Raw genomic sequence first — 18,331 nt, 5'->3', positions numbered from 1 at the left:
GGCAGGATATTTTGACGTACTGAATTAAAACAGCAAGCATCATGTACTGCAGGATCAAGGTATAAACTTGGATACGTTTTACAGAACTTTTACCCATTTTTGCTTGCCATTCATCACATTTACACCTAACATAAGTAATGCCATGCTCTTGTTTATAAACATAAATATTTTTTTTAATACATTCATCACCAATTGTGTTTGTTATAACATGTATTAACAGTTTGCTTCACCCATTTTGTTTATAATTTAATAGTGAAGTTGTTTACAATTTTCAAAGTTAATTCCTTATTGTTGAGTATGCAGGTGTCCTATATACATAGGCTGCCAGAAAATTAAAACATTTTGACAGTCGCGCCTACTTCAATGGTTTTTTTTATTGATTGATACTTGTGATTGAGCTTCCGCCCGTCTGCAAGGAGTCGCCTCCCTACTCACCCAATTTCTGAAGCCTTTTCCTCAAGTCCTTTCCTCTTCTCACATCCAGTATCTTTCCCTCAGTCCCATTCCACTTCTGCCCTGCCATCACCAGGAATACTTGTCTTCCTCTTTCTGTTCTTCTCCACACTCTATGAATCTTCCACCCATGATCCCTCCCCCCTCTACACACCTCTTTGTTCAACCTGTCGCCCAGTATCCCCCAGCCCCCCTCACCCCTGTCACCCTAAAAAACTTCACCAATCTCTGTACTTTCCTCCTCCTGTGTAGTGTGTCACATCCCAGCTCCATCATCACAGATGGTCTATACGTTTAACCCTTCGCCCCTTCCCGCCTTCCCCACAAGGTATATCATAAATAAATTAACACTACACAAGTAGCTTGGTCTATAGGTTCCTAGTTTATTATTATGGAATTTTGTGTTCGTATTATTCAAACCTGACAATAAAAATCTTAGTAATTAACAAAGTTAAAGGGGCGCCCCCAATTCAATTTTGAGGCACGAGGGGTGTTACAACTTGGTAGCAGAGCGTGGTTTCCTTGGTCTATAGGCATACCTGAATAATATAAGCATATCTAAAATTAAAATTAAAGTAAAAAAAAAAACTTTTTTAAATTAATTTTTGATAATAGCAATGTTGTAATAATATTGTAAACTGATCGCTGGTACACCCCGTAGTTATATTGAGTGAGTTAAAATTTTAAAATTTATCTTGAGTTAAATTTTCGTGTGGACTTAGGCTAGCGCGCGAGACGTCCCCAAGCGGTCCCCAGCTGTCCCGACAGCGGCGCAGTTATCAGACGTGACACACACAAGGTTACAGGCACCCCCCTGCCCCCTTTCACCCCGCCCGACGGTCGGTGCCATCTTATCGCGTACGTGCTTGCGCGCTCGTGCGGACTCTCCCCCCCCTCCTACACAAGTCCCGGAGGTCGCTTACCTCTGAGAGAGACGCCAACAGACGTACCAACTCATTCGTCTGCCGGCAGCAATAGTTAACTTTTTGTATTCTGGGCACATACTTCCGACCCGTCGGAGCAACTACGATATTATTAAGTTAAGTTAAATTAAGAGTGTCTTGTGTAGAATTTAAGGTACTGTTTCAACCATAGTTTTAAGCCTTTGTTGGTTGACCAATCAACGTAAATTTTTGTATATGTTTTGCTGTCCTCGTAAGACTGGACCAAGCTCCACCTACGAAAGGGACACAATGCTCACGCCGGAGTATCTCCTCCGTGACGAGCTGGAGTACGAACTCCGATTTAGAGGTTTGTCAATCCTCGGTAACATGGGCATGCTCCGGAGAAGATTCCGAGCTGCGTGTGCCGAAGAAATTCAACCACAAGTCACTAATCTCGCTGACTTGGACTCTTTGGAGGAATTTAACTGTGTTTGTAGTAAATTTCAGGAACTCCACAGTTACACTAATTCTGTACGAGACGAGACAAATAGAAACAACATCTTACGTGCGCTAACTCGCTTGAGTCATATTGGCACGAGATTTACCAACCTCACAATAGTAGCCACCAAAAAATTAAATGGGATCTACCAAAAGGAGATCGAGAAATGTAGGCAACAGATTCCTGGTCTAAATTTCCAATTGCGGAGCAAACTAGCCGCAATCGACCAAAGAACACTTGAACCCGTAGAGACAGTGGCAGGAGGAGTAACTGACAGTCAAGTACAGGAACCACCAAAACAAATGCACCCTGGAGGCAGCCCAGTCCCTACCCCACCTCCTTTACCCTCCCCACCACCCTCACCCCCCGTGACATCACGTCGCCGGGCATTGACTTCGACATTCACACCATCTCATTTTCCATCTGCGACTGTCATGGCGACTGGTACTCACCCGAACACCAATGTCACCTTCGCCTATCCTATGCATTCGCTCTCAGCTCATCCTGTTTACATGCCCCAACCTATATACCTACCCTCCACCTCACCCGCCATTTTCAACCCCTATCATGAATTCCGGTCAGCCTTCTCATCCCTCCATACCTCTCCGGAAGCCCTTCCCAACTCCTCGGCCAGTGGAAGGTCAGTTTCGCCACTGATAGCCTTTCCTTCCACCCTGGCAGCTACGCTACCACAACCAGCCCCTGTGCACCCTGGTGGCAGGATAGAATCACAACTTCCTTATCCCAGCCCCGCCACCACATACCTGCCATTGGGCCCGCAGGTATACCAACTTCAAAACCAAACTCAACCTCCACCAGTCACACCTCACGCCTCTAATCTAGCACCGAACCCAGTACCTGTGGTTCCTACCTTCAATCAGACAACTGGAGGTAGTTTTTACGCTAAGATACCAAATCCCGTTGAAAGACTGCTGGCTAATTTTAAGGAAACCACAGGGTTGGAGCCCAGGAGCCTAATCGACTTCCTAAAGAACTTGTTCAAAATCAAACAAAAGGCAAACCTTCCAGACAGGGAACTTCTAGAAGTTATTTTCCCCTTTACACAACCACCCTTGAGCGAGCGAGTGACGCTCGCCATTGAGCAAAATTATTCTTTTGATCAATTTCACGAAGATATACTAAATTATTTTATTCCAGCCCGTTTGATGACCAACATCAGGTTGGAATGGTACAACAGGCTACAACAAAGAAATGAAGCCTTACCTAATTACATAGCAGACATCAAACTAGCCGCTCAAATTCTTCGGTTGCGAGTGTCTGAGAGTGAGATAGTCTCTAACATACTTGATGGAATTAACCCTCAAGAAAGATCGCGGGCAGTTTTTCAGGCCCGACCACAAAATTTTGCCGAGCTTGATCGCTTGTGCATCTCCAACACAAATGTAGAATACGCAGACCACCAGCGAAATCGAGAAGCTAATGTCTACGCCCACAACAATACCAGAATAACAGAAAATAAACAGCAGTATTATAACAAAAATTCGCAACACAAAAACAGCAATGAACAAGTCGCTAAGCCTCAAAATAAAGATGAACGGATACCTGTCTGCAGGTACTGCAAAAAACCCGGGCACTACATTGAACAGTGTCGCGCAAAAAACTATCGCCCAAACTATAAAAATTCGCGTGATTCAAAAAACGTGTAAATCGCTGGCCAGAAAAAAAATTTTCTGAGCCAGCCACCCAAACAACCATTAGGAATTTTTCCCTTCACCAAGGCCCTAATAAAAATTACGAACAAAAAGTTCAACAAAACACCGCTTCCCCACACAGAGGAAAAAACAAAAGAGGAAAACAGAAACAAAGGCGAGCTAAGAAAAACAAAGCCCGCCAAGATAAGCAAACGGAAAACTGTAACACTTCTAGGCCTATGTGCAGACAATGTAATTGTCCGCGAACCACGGACAAAAGAACATGTCATAATATTCTAGCTAATATACCCACAGTTTTGCCCTACGCCAACACAATAATTGGAAAACAAGAAGTTCCAGGCCTAATAGGTACTGGATCCGTGCGATCATTCGTGTCAGGCCAGCTATTCAGGAAATTACAACAAGACCGTTTGACTCAAAAGGTAGAGCCAATAAAAATAAAGTGTTTTACAGCTGCTGAACAGCCTTTGAAGGTAAATCGTATTGTTTTTGTTAAAGTAAAAATCGATTTGTTTTCTTGGTCTTTCCCATTCTTAGTAGCAGATGATTTGGCCACAGATTTAATTTTTGGTTCCGATTTTATTGCAAAAACAGGCATGATAATTGATTTGAAAGCACGAAGAGTTCACTTTAAATTTAACAACCAAGTTTTTGTTTCTTTTGTGTCACCTGACGCAAAATGTCAGAGCAAAGTAAATGCCATTCACACAGAGGCTAAAGGTGATAATAACATTTCACTAACCCATCTTAACTTTGAACAGAAACGAGAAATAGAGAAGTTATGCAGTAACTTTCCCGACGTTTTGAGTGAAAAATTAGGGCGCACCCATCTCACCCAATATGAAATTAAGCTTTTGGACAAAACCCCAGTTAGGTGTCACCCTTACCAATTATTAGGACCTAAAATGCAGATAATGCGGGACCACATACAAAATTTATTGGACAAAGATGTTATCGAACCTTCCAGTTTCGCCTCCCCGCCATTTTTAGTACCCAAGGACCAAGGCCAAGGTCACCGCATGGTGGTCGATTTCCGCCGCGTAAATCGGCAAATTGAAGTAGAGATGACGCCATTACCAGACCTAAATTCGGCATGTCACTGGTTTAGTAAAGCCAAATTTTTCAATGTGTTTGACCTAAATTCGGCCTATCATCAAATACCACTAACACCAGAGTCAAAACACGTCACAAGTTTCTGCGTTCCGTGGAATCTGTATCAATACAAGGTAGTACCCTTTGGCCTAGCCACAGGCGCCCAAGTGTTAACACGCCTTCTAGACCAAATTTTCGGCGACCTGAAATTCAAATTTGTTTTTAATTATCTTGATGATGTCGTCGTTTATTCAGAATATTTTGAAGAGCATATGGCTCATTTGCAAGAAGTCCTTAAGCGACTACGTAAATCCGGCCTCACTGTTAATACAAAGAAGGTGAAATTTGCAGTGCAGGAAATTTCTTTCCTCGGACACCTGATTTCAAGTCGAGGAGTAACCATTGACCCTAATCGCACACAAGCGATAAAGGATTTCCAACCCCCTAAAGATGCTAAGGGCATTTCCAGGTTTATTGGCATGGCAAATTTTTACGCCAAATTCATACCTAATTTTGCTGAGCATGCAGCACCACTGAATGCTCTACGCAAGAAAAATTCCGTTTTCAATTGGGGTCCAGAACAGGACAAAGCTTTTGATTTTCTAAAACATGCAATAGCAAGCCCTCCAGTACTTAGAATGGCTGATTTCAGTAAACCTTTTATTTTGCAAACCGATGCATCCAGTGTGGCCATTGGGGCCGTGTTGTCACAAGAATTCGATGGCTGCAGGCAACCTATAGCTTTCGCCTCCCGCACCCTAACACACCAGGAGAGGAAAGCCTCCTCGGTATACGAACTTGAGTGCCTTGCCGTAGTTTTCGGCATAGATAAGTTCCGGCCCTATTTGGAACACAAAGAATTCCTACTAGAAACCGACAACCAGGCCCTTGCTTGGCTTCTAGCCCATCCTAAGCAACTAGGTAAATTAGGTCGGTGGATTGTAAAAATTGCTTCTCTCAAATTCAGCATCCAACATATTCGTGGTTCACAGAACATCGTGGCAGATACTCTTTCTCGAATGTTCGAGAATCCTTCCAACTCCGAGATACAGGAAAACAATCCTATGGCCTGCCACGCATTGCTCACAGATTTTCCGCTAGCCTTTTCGGATTTACGATCCCACCAAAATTCGGACCCGCAACTGTCTGACATAATTGCGCAAATAAACTCAGGTTCACCCCCAAAATACCACAAACTATCTAAGGGAATTCTTTATCGAAGAACTCAGCAATGTAAGAATTTTAAAATAGCCTTACCTCAAAATCTCAGGGACATGATTTTTCAATATTATCACTCATCACCTTTAGGCGCACATTTAGGCATTTTCAAAACTATTAAAAACATCCGCAAGCATTTCATCTGGGACGGGATGCATAAAGACATAACCCAGAGGTTCAAACTATGCAAGTTGTGCAATTTGAGCAAACCTGCCCAGAAAACACAATTCGGATTTTTGAGTTCCGATGTGGCCGAAAGGCCCATGCAAAAACTTTTCATTGATTTTGTGGGACCCTTCCCAAGGTCAAAAGACGGAAATTCGATGCTTCTAGTATGCGTAGATGCATTCTCAAAATTTGTGTGGCTAATCCCTGTTAGAAGAGCCACGGCCGAAATCACCATTCGAGCCCTCCAAAATTATATTTTCAAAATATCCGGGGTACCTTCCATTATTGTTTCCGATAATGCCACAAACTTTAAATCGACTCAGTTCAAAAACATGTGTTTTTCACACGGGATTCAGCACGTGACCACGACTCCCTACTACCCCCAGCCTTTGCATGCGGAGCGTTTCAACCGAAACCTCCGGTCTGCCTTAATAGCATTCCATGCGAACTCGCAGGATAGGTGGGATTCCAATCTCGTGTGGTTGCAAATGGCTTTCAATTCCGCCAGACATGAAAGTCACAAAACAACACCGTTTGAACTCATGTTTACATACCAGCCCAACACCCCACTCTCTAATCAATGGACATTAAAAGAGTTACTACCAGACGACCCCAGGAACATTAAGGAAGTCTGGAGTAGAGCTCGTAAAAACCTGAACTTGGCCCACGAGGCAAGCAGGCAAAAATATAACAAAAAACGCTATCCCAATCCCTACAGAGTAGGAGATTTAGTGTTGTGCAGAGCACACACACTCAGCAAGGCGATCGACAAGAGGTCAGCCAAGCTTTCATATCGTTGGAATGGCCCCTGGCAGATCCAGCGATACCTCACGCCAGTCACGGTCGCGTTAGCCGACCCCAGCTCCGGCGAATATCGCGCGCGCGCACACATTTCTCAGTTGAAGAAAGTGCACCCCAACCTAAAATGAGGGCACTCTTCACTGTGTTTCTTTATACAAGGAACAGCGTTCCTACTACGGCATGCCATACTCAACCAACGTGTTGATATAAAAAACCTAGGTCATAATTATAAGTAAAATAAAAAATCCATGGTACTAGTTTATAAGAAATTTAAGTTAAGAAGTGTTACACTAAGCTGTCTAGTTTAAAGGGGCGCCCCTAATTCAATAAGTTATCTGTAAGTTTTAGCCTTTAGTTAAACACGTAAGAATTGTTAGCCATTGTAAGTAGTTTACTACAGTAGATCCTGGTACAGGGTAAGTTTCTGGAACCCAGGTTTTTGGTGGCTCAAGTGGGCCACCCTGACTCCGTCTTTCAGGGGGGAAGTATGTGCCGTTAATTAGTAAATTCGACACAATATATTTTAAATTTTTATTATGATTTTAAATTTTTTGTGTGGAAATTTTATTTGCTCTACTATAGTGTGATTTTACTTTGTTAGTCTGGTGTACTCCTCTGAGTTAAACTTTGCCTCAGTGCTCTGAAGCCCCTTTCCCATCGGCGTATCGGATATTTTGCTGGCCTAATCCCTGACTGGCAGACAGCGTACCTTTTCCCCCGCCTTCAGTCACGCCTCAAGCCTGTAATATCATTTCTCTTCGTGACCCTAACTGCATAGACAAGCCTGTAGCTTGCAGGCGACCAGTTCTCAGAGACGAGCTGAGATTGGCCTTTTTCATCACGTATTAGTGTTATGTTCGCTCCTCTGCAGCCACGACGGGGCGTAGATTCCCAGCAGCGTTGCATTTTACCCCCCCCCCCCCCCTTTTCTCAGTTCCAAGTAAGACCAATGACCGGTCGTAACCCCCTGGACAACGGTGACCGTTCTCAAGGTCTCCGCGCAAAAACGAGTGCGCTAAAACTGATCACAAGCGCTACCTAGCGACCAAGTCGCGAACTTCTCCGCTTGCCTACCCTCTAGGGCGCCAGAGAGCAGCACCTGCTTTCCCTTGAGTTATATGGACGCCGTGGGCGAGTCGATTGTTTTCAACTCAGACCCCTCCGACAGATTTCCCTACTGTCGCCCAGTGATGCCAACTTCAAAACTCCTGCCAGAGTTTTTTTCCCGCCCGCATTCGGGCAAGTTCGGAATCTTTCGGCGGCCCAGACCTCCCTCCACTTGTAAGAGCCGGCGGCCACTTTTAATTACGAGACGCGGTTTCCCGCGACACAGATCAACTCGCGTCGCGTATGCAGACAGATCTCCAGCTAGTATCGGCGAATCGGCAGACTCTGCAAGACTTCATCCGACCGCTAACGACTATGTAGTCGCTTTGTACAAGGGATGCTATCCCTCAAGTCAATTCTAGTAGATTAGTCTGTCTGCATAGTTTAATTAGTTGCCTTCGAAATTTTTCTCTTTTAATTATTATCATGAAGAAATCATCCGCGTCCTGCCGCGCAATTCGCGAGCTTCAGACCCTGGCTGACTCCACGACTGCAGCGTGCTGGGCAACTCCCCTGTTTTGGTGAGTGATAATTCGCGACCCCCCTTTTTTTTTCCCTTAAATTTTATTTGGGCATTTTCTGCCCCATAGACTGCCTGTATACAAGTTCTAATCAGTTTTGATTTGGACTGTTGCAGACAGGGTCGATGACAGGGAGAGACTGATTGCTCCCATCTCGTGCCCCCCCCCCCCCCCCCCCCTTCCTGTTCCGTGGGTCACATTAGAAGAAACGTTTCTACTACCCGATGTGATCGTTTGAAGACCCCGGGGTGGTAATGTAAATTCAACATTTCCCCTTTACCTAGCTACGAACTATCTTAAGCGGATGACCTACCCACCAGCGACCAGTGTTTTCCTCAAGAACATGTAGAACGAATAGAACTAATTATCAATGTAATCATCGGATCCATCCAATTTTGGGTGTGAAACTCATAATGCAAATGTTTATATGTCAAACTAAGAATGTAAATTGTTTTAAATAATCGCGGGCCGGCCCATTTTCGTTTTTCTTTTTGTTAATCTTTGAAACTTGTTAAAACCTTTTGTATGTAAAATAATGGAAACAAGATAATTCATCAGGGCAAATAAAAATGGGAAACTATAGATCAAGTTAATCGTGTATTTTTTATTTATTGATTTTAACGATCCCCCAACTTCCTCCTTGCTTGTTACAGGAAGTTCCTAAATTTTGTTTGTTCCCCACCTCGTGTCGCCTCTGGTAAATCAATTTATTTAACTTATTTTTTTTTATCCAGCAAGTTTCCAAGGCTCCTTTTAATTAATTCAAAATAATTCAATTTTGAGGCACGAGGGGTGTTACAATACCCATCGCCCATCTAGCCGCTCTACCTTGCACCCTTTCCAGTTCCTTAATTTCTATCCCTAGGTATGGGTCCCAAATTGCAGCTGCATATTCAAGTTTTGGCCTCACCAACATTGAATACGCCTTCTCCTTTACTTTCTGTCCTGTCCCCTTCAGTGTCCTAGCAATCAGCCCCAGCCTCTCCCCTTCTTTACCACCTGCTGCACCGGCTCTTCCCAACCTAGGTCACCCTGAAGGGTTACCCGCTAGTACTTGTATTCCCCTACCTCCTGAATCTCTTGCCCCTTCAACTAATATTTACTAAGCAACCTTTCTTCTCGTGAATCTGACCACCTTCGTTTTTTTGATATTTATCACCATTCCATTTGCCCTCGACCAAACTTCCATCTTCTTCAAGTCTTCCTGCAGGTGTGCAACTTCCCCCACAGTTTCATAGATCCACGCAGTCATCAGCAAAAGGTCTCAGTTTGGTATCTAATTCCTCGCGAACATCGTTCATCACGAAAAGGAACAGCAGGGGCCCCATAACGCTCCCCTGCAGTACCCCTAATGTCACGTCCCCCTCTTCTGACCATTCCATTCCCACCTTCACGTGCTGTTTTCTATCCCTCAGGAAGTCCCCTCCCCAATTCAACATCCTACTGTCTTATATCATACTTAAAAATTGGCATCGCCACTGCCTCAGGACATCCATTGACTTGGCAGCTGTCCCTCCTCCATTGACTGCGTGTATAGTACTTGAAAGTATCTACAGGCCTCCTTCCCTCCTTATTTGAGGTGGCGGCTTCCTATCCCATTGGGAGCAGCCACCTTCCTCCCTTATCACCTCCTCTATATTTATTTCCATGTCTCTCTCTCCCCTTGGCTTCTCGCCCTGTGCTCCATACCATATCTCCCCCTCCACAAAAACAGAGTTGTTACTTCTTTAGTAATTTAACCTTTTCCAGATCCCCCACTCTCTCCTGCCCGTTCTTCCCCTCATTACTGGTAGCCCCTTCACCCTCTTTGCTCTTCTGACATAGCGATACTGATCCGCCCAATTCCCCATACTCACTTCATCCATAAGCCTTTCCATGTAGGTATTCCTTGCCTCCTTTGTCTTTTTCCCCAGTTCCTTTCCCAGCTCTGCTTTTAGCCCTTCACCTCCTAGCTTCTTGGCCCTAGCATACAGCCTCCTGTATCTCCGCTTGATGGCCCTTATCTCTCCCCCATAGTACATAAGGTCATCCCCTTTTCCAATTCTTTTTTCCAGCACAATATGCTCCACCATAAAAAATGCTCCACCATCCGCCCCAGTATGTTTCTGAAAGCCACTCATTTTCCATCTAACCCCTGCCATTAAGAATGCCTCTGCCCCTGCTCTGTCTGTTCTACCCCACGCTTTCAGCACTTTCTCTCTGATGGTAAATCTTAGTAGAAACACTCATGTGAATTGGTTATATTCATAGGTAGGTTTCATTGAATTCAGGTGATAGAATGGAGTTTAATTTACTCAACTTAAGTAGATGAAGCAATGCAGAATTATAAGCTTACATTTACAAATTCAACCACTACTTTCACATATTCAATTTAAGAAAATGAAATCTCTTATAGATGTTAGGGGTGTTAAAGATTTTCAAGTCTGATGACCAGCTGAAGAAAAGAAATATCACAAAATTTTACAAATTGTCTCACAGTGTCCTAATGCCAGGATATTCAAAGGACTTGCTAGGAAGGTTTCAAGGAGTGGATTTGAAGAACTAGAGACCCTTTGAAGAAAAAATTACAGGGTTCGAGCAGATAGAAAATCTCGAAAACCCGGGAACGGAAAAACTTGGAAAACAGGGAAATTGACAATATTTAAGTACAAAGCTACAAAACATTTGATTACCAGCAATTTTTTCTACAGTATAAAATCTTGAAGTATTTAAACCGAATGAGTTATTGTTCGGTATCACATATTGAATGGCATGATCCAGTATGATTAATACTTTGATACTTGATGTTTGCTTTTTTAATTTAGTAACTTGAAAGATCCTGGACATAACAAAAATATTACTGTACAATGTTATAAAGTTAAAAAAAAAATCATTTATGGATTTTTATTTGGTCTGTTAAATACAATCATAATTCACTTTTATGTAGCAATTTTTGTTATATTCAGGATCTTTTGATGTACTAAATTAAAACAGCAAGCATCATGTACCACAGGATCAATGTATTCAGGATCATGCCATTGGGATCAAGAAATAGATTGGATATGTGATACATAACTTTTACCATTGAAAGTATTTAAATCAAAATATAGTTGCTATTAATAATATGTATTGGATGTTTGCCAACATTAAATAAATGTAAGGTTTACAAACAAGTATGTATTAATTTGAAGCACAGTCAAATATCAAAATATTATTGTTATTATTGATTACTGCTGTGAAAGGGCAAAATTCAGTGGCAAGCATTCCCCCTACTTTCCTCTCACCCTTCTCCTGAACTGAGTTACACTTCTAGCCAACAGACACTCCTTTGCCAATACATTCCATTCCCCTATCGTTCTCACACAACTGTAGAATTTTTTCCTCCTTTCCATCTTTCTTCACAGCTGGAACAGTTTTAGTGCAGTTAAGTGTTGCAGGGTGTCCATATTCTGAAAAGTCAGTGAAGTTGCTATTGTTCAGGGGAAGTCGGGGAATTTATTTGAAATCCTGGAAAAGTCATGGAAATTCCCCCCAGTGACATTAATTTGAGGGAAAAGTGTTATACTCGTGTCTGCCATTGCTAAGCTATGAAAGCACATTTTTTGTTCCCAGATGGTATTTTATTGTTTAGTCAAACACTATAAAATGGTGTATGAAAGATTCTGTTTCAATTTTCAATAGGCCTAAATGAAGGAAGTTGAGTGAGAACTAGGCCAGCTATGGGGATGATAGAAGCAGAATTTTATTTATTAATTTTATAAAAATGCCAAATAGGTAAGTTATTACTAAAAAAAAAAGATTGCTCAGAAATTGGAAATTTTTGTCATGAAAAGTCGAAGAAATCTACTTTAACAAAACTCATAACTCTGATTGAATGACGGACTGCGCACAGCTTAAAGGTGGACCTAAGATTTGAAATTTTGGGGAAATATTCCTTTCAGTGGGAAACTTTGTTCTGACTGGAAATAACATTTGGCGCCACGATGAAGTATTTCCAATGACTGTTTAATAGAATAACGTTAATACAGTAGAGTCCCGCTAATCGGAACCCCACTAATCCGAAAATCCGCCTAATCCGAACAGGGCTAGGATAAAAGAAAAATTTATATCATTTAAGAACTAAGAAAAGTAAAGAAAAACAAGTTTTTTCAAGTAATGTTGTACGTTTATTAATATGTGCATAAGAAACTTATAATTTATCTATTTATCTATGTGAGTAATTAAAAATATTATGACACTGAATATGTACGCTAAATAATAAAGGTGTATTTTTCGTCTGACCTTCCTTACATATTTGATATATCAGACACTAAATACGCCTCAAAAAGACAATATATGGCATTATATGACAAAATTACCGCCTAATCCGAATTTTCGCTAATCCGAACAGGGTTCGGTCCCAATTAGTTCGGATTAGCGGGATTATACTGTACAAACAGTATGGCTGACTTGTAATACTGTTTGTTGGATACAACATCGTTTGGGTGGATGGATTCATTGGTTGAAAATATTTGCTGCAAAACAACAAATGCTAGAGAGGTATCTGTCATGATGTGCAGCCCTTAGCAAAGTAATGCCAAAAAAAAAAAATGAAATTGGCGACTTTCCGTGTGGGACGGAACCTACAGAACAGGACTCGGCAGCCATTGCCGGACCAGGGAAGACCGCGGAGGTGATCCCATGATATGCAGCTCTTAGAGCAAAGTAATGCCAAAACAAAAAAAATGAAATCATCAACCTTCCGTGTGAGACGGAACCTGAAGAACGAGACTCTCGGCAGCCGTTGCCGGACCAGGGGAAGACCGCGGAGGCCTGCGTGTGTGTGTGCGCAGGGCGTGTTCACCGTCGAGCTGGCCCTCATCTCCAAGGAGCAGCCGAGCCTGGTGCTGGTCCGCGACGCCGGCGACTGGGTGGTGCACCACTGCCTGGGCTGCGGCGTCGGCACGCACGCCATTCACCGCGAGAAGGGGGCCGCGCTCGTGCTGGTCAGCCGGGCAATGCTGGTGAGCTGGGCTCTCGCGTTTCCAGGGACGCGAGAGAAAGTCCGTGACGGCCGGTTGCGTTATCCTGCTCCTCGATCCGCAATGCAGTGATCTTAGATCCTTCCCCTAAATGACGTTGCGCCGACACCTACCAGGACTAAACAATCATTGTTTGTGTGAATCGAGGTTCATATGCAGCAGGGGCGCAGCGGGGGGGGGGATTAGGGGTTCAACCCCCCCCCCCCCCCCCAGCACCAAATCTTTAATTAAATTTTTTATTCATCACTCAAACAAATTTCATATTAAAAATTAATAAACTTTTTACCATTACAATATTTAAATTTAAGTAACTAAAACTGCTAAAATATCACTATTTTACACCTTAAAATCCAAATTTTCTCGCTTTAATACGGGGGGGGCATGCTTCTTAACACCCCCCATACACAAATCCTGGCTACGCCACTGATATGCAGAATGACCATGAAAGAAAGTTCCCGTTTTAATGGTATATTATAGCAGTTAAATTTAGACTATTTTCAATAAATCATACATAGGTTTGAAAGTAAACTAACTTTTTTATTTTTACAAATGGTCAATATGTGTACCTTTAGTTACCATGGCACGCATCCACACTTTGGTTAACACGTCCGGAGTAAATGGAAGCCTTTTCAGTCGTGTGTCTCAACTCTGGCAGATCATTAGGTAGCGGTGGAACGTATACACGTAACCTTTTATAAAGCCTCAAAGGAAAAATATTTAATGGTGTTATGTCAGGTGAACGTGGAGGCCAACGAAAAAGATCTCTGTCTTCTAGATCATTACGACCAACTTCAGGGACTTCGACAATTAAACTTTAAACAAAACGCACATAGGACTGAAATAACAGATTCACTCTTAGCAAATTGCAGAACACAGAACGCTTTACGATCAGGAGTTGCTATTTTGCGTATGTGGCGCTGCAAGTGAAAAAAACTACAAAGCAGTACTTGTTCATGAGCTCATGTAAAACGGTTTGATTTCCTCTTTAATTGTGACCTTGAAACAAAACTATACAATGCATACAGTATGTTTTAATATTGACCAGGTAGCTTTCAAGTGTATAAATTACTCAGTTTCAAAATTATGGTGCTTGATGATTGTACGATCAAGTAGCAGCGTGTCCTGATGGGGCTGATACAGTAACCGAAAGAATTTTATGCACCTGGTGTTGGAGTGTTTACAAAACGATGGGATAGTGCATAAATATCGGTGGAGATTATGTTGAGAAATAAATAATAATTTTGCAGTGAGTATAATTATAAGTTATTTTTAAATGACTTTCCCTTACAATTCCCCCTTAGGTAAGGTTTATGAACTTGGAATCTGAATTTGTAGCATAAAAAGTGATGTATAGTAGTTGTGGCTGGGGTTCTATGGAAAGTAGGTATATTAAATAATTACATGCTGGTGAAAATGTAAATTATTACCCTAAAAGATGCCAAGATCTTTTATAGTGGAGTTTTTGTAAATTAGTGTTATTTAATTTATAATCATATTTAATTGGGTGCCATTTCCTGGTAAAAAATATAATTTCTGATTTATCTTTGATGAGAGTAACAAGATTAAGTTTGCATCAATTATTAATTTCATTAGTCTCAGTTTAGATTAAGAAAAAATAATTTGGAGTGGTAATTTTTCTATAAATTTGTAATCCTCAGCAAACAGTACACCAGTAGAGTGATTTAAAATAAACTTGATTTCTTTTTAAGTTTTTATTTTGAAAATTAGATAAATTTACTGCACAACATTCAGCCTGAATTCTAGTCATAAATTTACTGTAATCCATGTAGATTATTTAATCTCTAGTTCCCTTAAAACCATAGCTCTTATTAAATACATCACTTTTTATGCTACAATTCCAGATTCCATTCTTTCGCTTTATTGAGCATTAATTAGATTGAAATTAGAATACTCTTCAGTAGTTTGGAACAGTATCAAACACTTCTGATAGTGAAACAATTGACAGTATAAAAAATAAATATAGTTTAAAAAACTCAATAAACATGCTTTTAAAGAATATCAAACTAAAAAGTTAAAAATAAATATAGTTTAAAAAACTAAAGAAACATGCTTTTAAAGATTATCAAACTAAAAAGTAAAAAATAATTTTAAAATTTAATTTATGACAATAGTATATAAGCAATACTAGTATAAACGAGAAAAAAGCTTGAGGCGCTTTGTGCCATATTTTTTGTATATTAAGCGCCCCATGCTTTTTTCTCATTTATACTAGTATTGCTTATATACTATTGTCATAAATTAAATTTTAAAATTATTTTTTACTTTTTAGTTTGATAATCTTTAAAAGCATGTTTCTTTAGTTTTTTAAACTATATTTATTTTTAACTTTTTAGTTTGATATTCTTTAAAAGCATGTTTTTTGAGTTTTTTAAACTATATTTATTTTTAACTTTTTAGTTTGATATTCTTTAAGAGCATGTTTTTTTAGTTTTTGAAACTATATTTATGTATAATTATCATAGGGAAATGAGTTACCGACTCTACCTATTACCATCTGAGATAACTATTTGGAGTTGCAACGTCACAAATAAATGGTAAAGTCTCTCCGAATCATTTACAGTTAGATGTATGGATATAATCTTAGAATTAACCGGGAAAAAAAAATCAATTTTTTTTTTCGGCGTGGCCGGGAGTAGAACCCATGATCGCTGAATCCGAAAGCTGACGTCACAGAATTCGCGCGCCTTAGACCACTCGGCTAACGAACGTAATGAAATTGGTGGGACATTTAAGAGTGATCAGCCACTCACTCTTAGTCGAAAGAGTTACAGACGGACAGACAAACATACAGGTGAAGCTAATATAAAGCATGTAAAATCAAAATAATCATAATGATTAATCTAAAACAATTACCGGCAACTATTTTTTAAGAGACATGTCTTAATATTCTGTATGCAAACCAATTACTGTGTACAAATAATCCTTTACTATCCATTTATAATACATATGTGAGTCTTATGTTCTATAGTTATGTTTTGCAGGCATGTGATAAATAAATATGTTGCTAGATCCACGGGATATCTCAAAAGATCAGAGCAGGCTACTCTTTGCTGGGTGTTAATAAAAATAAAATTTTGCATAAATATAACTGAGTAAATTAAAAAATAAATAAATTGTAATTAGTTGAGTTTGTAGGTCCACTAAAGACTGAACAATGTTTGTAGTTTTTGCATTACCTATTTAAAATAATAATTTTCTGTAGGTTTCCTTTTTAATTTCGTAATGGTTCCCTTTTTGAGTTTGGTTGGTAACTTTTTTATATTGCTGTGCTAGTGCTATGATAATGGACTTCAATAAAAACAATGTTTTTGGTCATTCAGTTGTGAAAAAAATATATTTTAGTGAGCACTGGGCAATGTTTCAAAAGTAAATTGTTGTTATAAAATAATTTAATAAGAGGTAATGTTTTAATAGAACATACAGCCCAGTTATTCAACCATTAAAATTATTGTAGTGTAGGGTACAATTTTGATTTTTTGAAAGGTGAGTATGTGTACTTAGTAATTTTATCCAGAAGCTCCTAATTTTGTAACTCTGTTGTTAGTTTCAGATTTGTAGAAATAATTGCAAGCATGTGCATATTATGATGAACCGTGCTTTTCATTGTCATTAATATTGTTTTGAGGTCATTATATTATTAGAAATGTTTGTATTTAGTCTTTGAGAATATTTTAGGCATGAAGTTGTACTGCAACATGTTTGTTTTGACAGTTTAATTATTTATTATTATTTACGATTTATTTTATTTTTGTTTGCTCTATGTATAATATCATTTATTTTCAGAAACGGCAATATTTGGTTATGTATGTCTATGGAAAAGTGATTCTTTGGATTTTTACCGGACTATTTGAACGAGGTATTGTTGATACCCCTCTAAGGACTAATGGACTTGAAAACTGTAAACGGTAAAATTAACGCCGTAATTTTATTATGTAAATTATTAATTTTAATATTTATGTATTTGAATTTTAAGTGAAATTTTGTTATCCGCGCAATTGTTGCGTTCGGAGTTTACGTTTTCGGTAAGAAATTAGGTAACTGAAACGGTCCTTTTGGCCAATCACGGGCCACCATTTAAAAGTGAGTCTTACTGGTTATTTTGAGGAAACTAGTAAGAAAGAGAGTTCTACAATGGCCAGCTGAATGAGCGGCAACTTCGTGACGTCGGCGAATTTAAATCCTGAAAATTAGCTATCTAGCATCAGGCATCCCGGATAGTGGATGATAATTATGAACCATTAGGGAGTTCAGAACATTTAAATAGGATTTATCTAAAAAGATAAATATCATAGGAGTGATTAACGTGAGTAATAAAAGTGCCCAGATTTTTTGTGCCCTAATCTTATGCACGAATCACGAAACTCCCGTTTTTACGTCACATCGTCGCCGAAACTTATTATAAACATTGATTTCATGAATTAAATTGACTTTATAGAGGATTTAAATAATACTTGGACATAAATTTTACGAATTTACACATTAATTAACAGACTCAGTGGTCCTATAGATGAGAGGCTCTGAGCTCTGCCGATGATTTTGAACCTATCTAGCCGAGGTAAATTGATTTAAGTTCCCTAAAAAAAAAACATTAATTAAAAACTGTGTAGTGTCAACGAACCCGAATTAAGACTTTTGAAAATATTTAAATGTGCGCAACATAACTCCTGGTAATTGAACTTTTATTGAATTACTATGATGTCACCGTTAAGTTAGGTTGTTGTTTTGGATATGAATAATAATTAAATATATTAATAAGATTGAAATCTTTTAAATCGTTTTTACATTGGAAATAAAATAATTCTATATTTAATATTCACAGTGTTGTGTTGTGTTATTTGTAATTCCACCTACTCCAGTGTGTATTTATGTATGTTCCATATCAATCAAATAACAC

At 39.8% G+C, this 18,331-nt stretch overlaps 1 protein-coding gene across 2 annotated transcripts in view; it reads left to right on the top strand.

Moving 5' to 3' along the window:
- The window catches only part of LOC134536852 (proline-rich AKT1 substrate 1), a 56,591-nt gene that overhangs the window by 1,138 nt on the left and 37,122 nt on the right, over positions 1–18,331 (top strand). For both annotated transcript variants that reach the window (XM_063376874.1, XM_063376875.1), the window contains exon 2: positions 13,228–13,398. In XM_063376874.1, the coding sequence (XP_063232944.1) occupies positions 13,228–13,398 (171 nt within the window). The remainder of the gene's footprint in view (positions 1–13,227; positions 13,399–18,331) is intronic.

The sequence above is a fragment of the Bacillus rossius genome, chromosome 11 (genome assembly GCF_032445375.1).
Source record: "Bacillus rossius redtenbacheri isolate Brsri chromosome 11, Brsri_v3, whole genome shotgun sequence".
Classification (NCBI taxonomy): domain Eukaryota; kingdom Metazoa; phylum Arthropoda; class Insecta; order Phasmatodea; family Bacillidae; genus Bacillus; species Bacillus rossius.
Note: the sequence above shows the minus strand (reverse complement) of the source record. Positions and strands in the feature narration are given on the sequence as shown.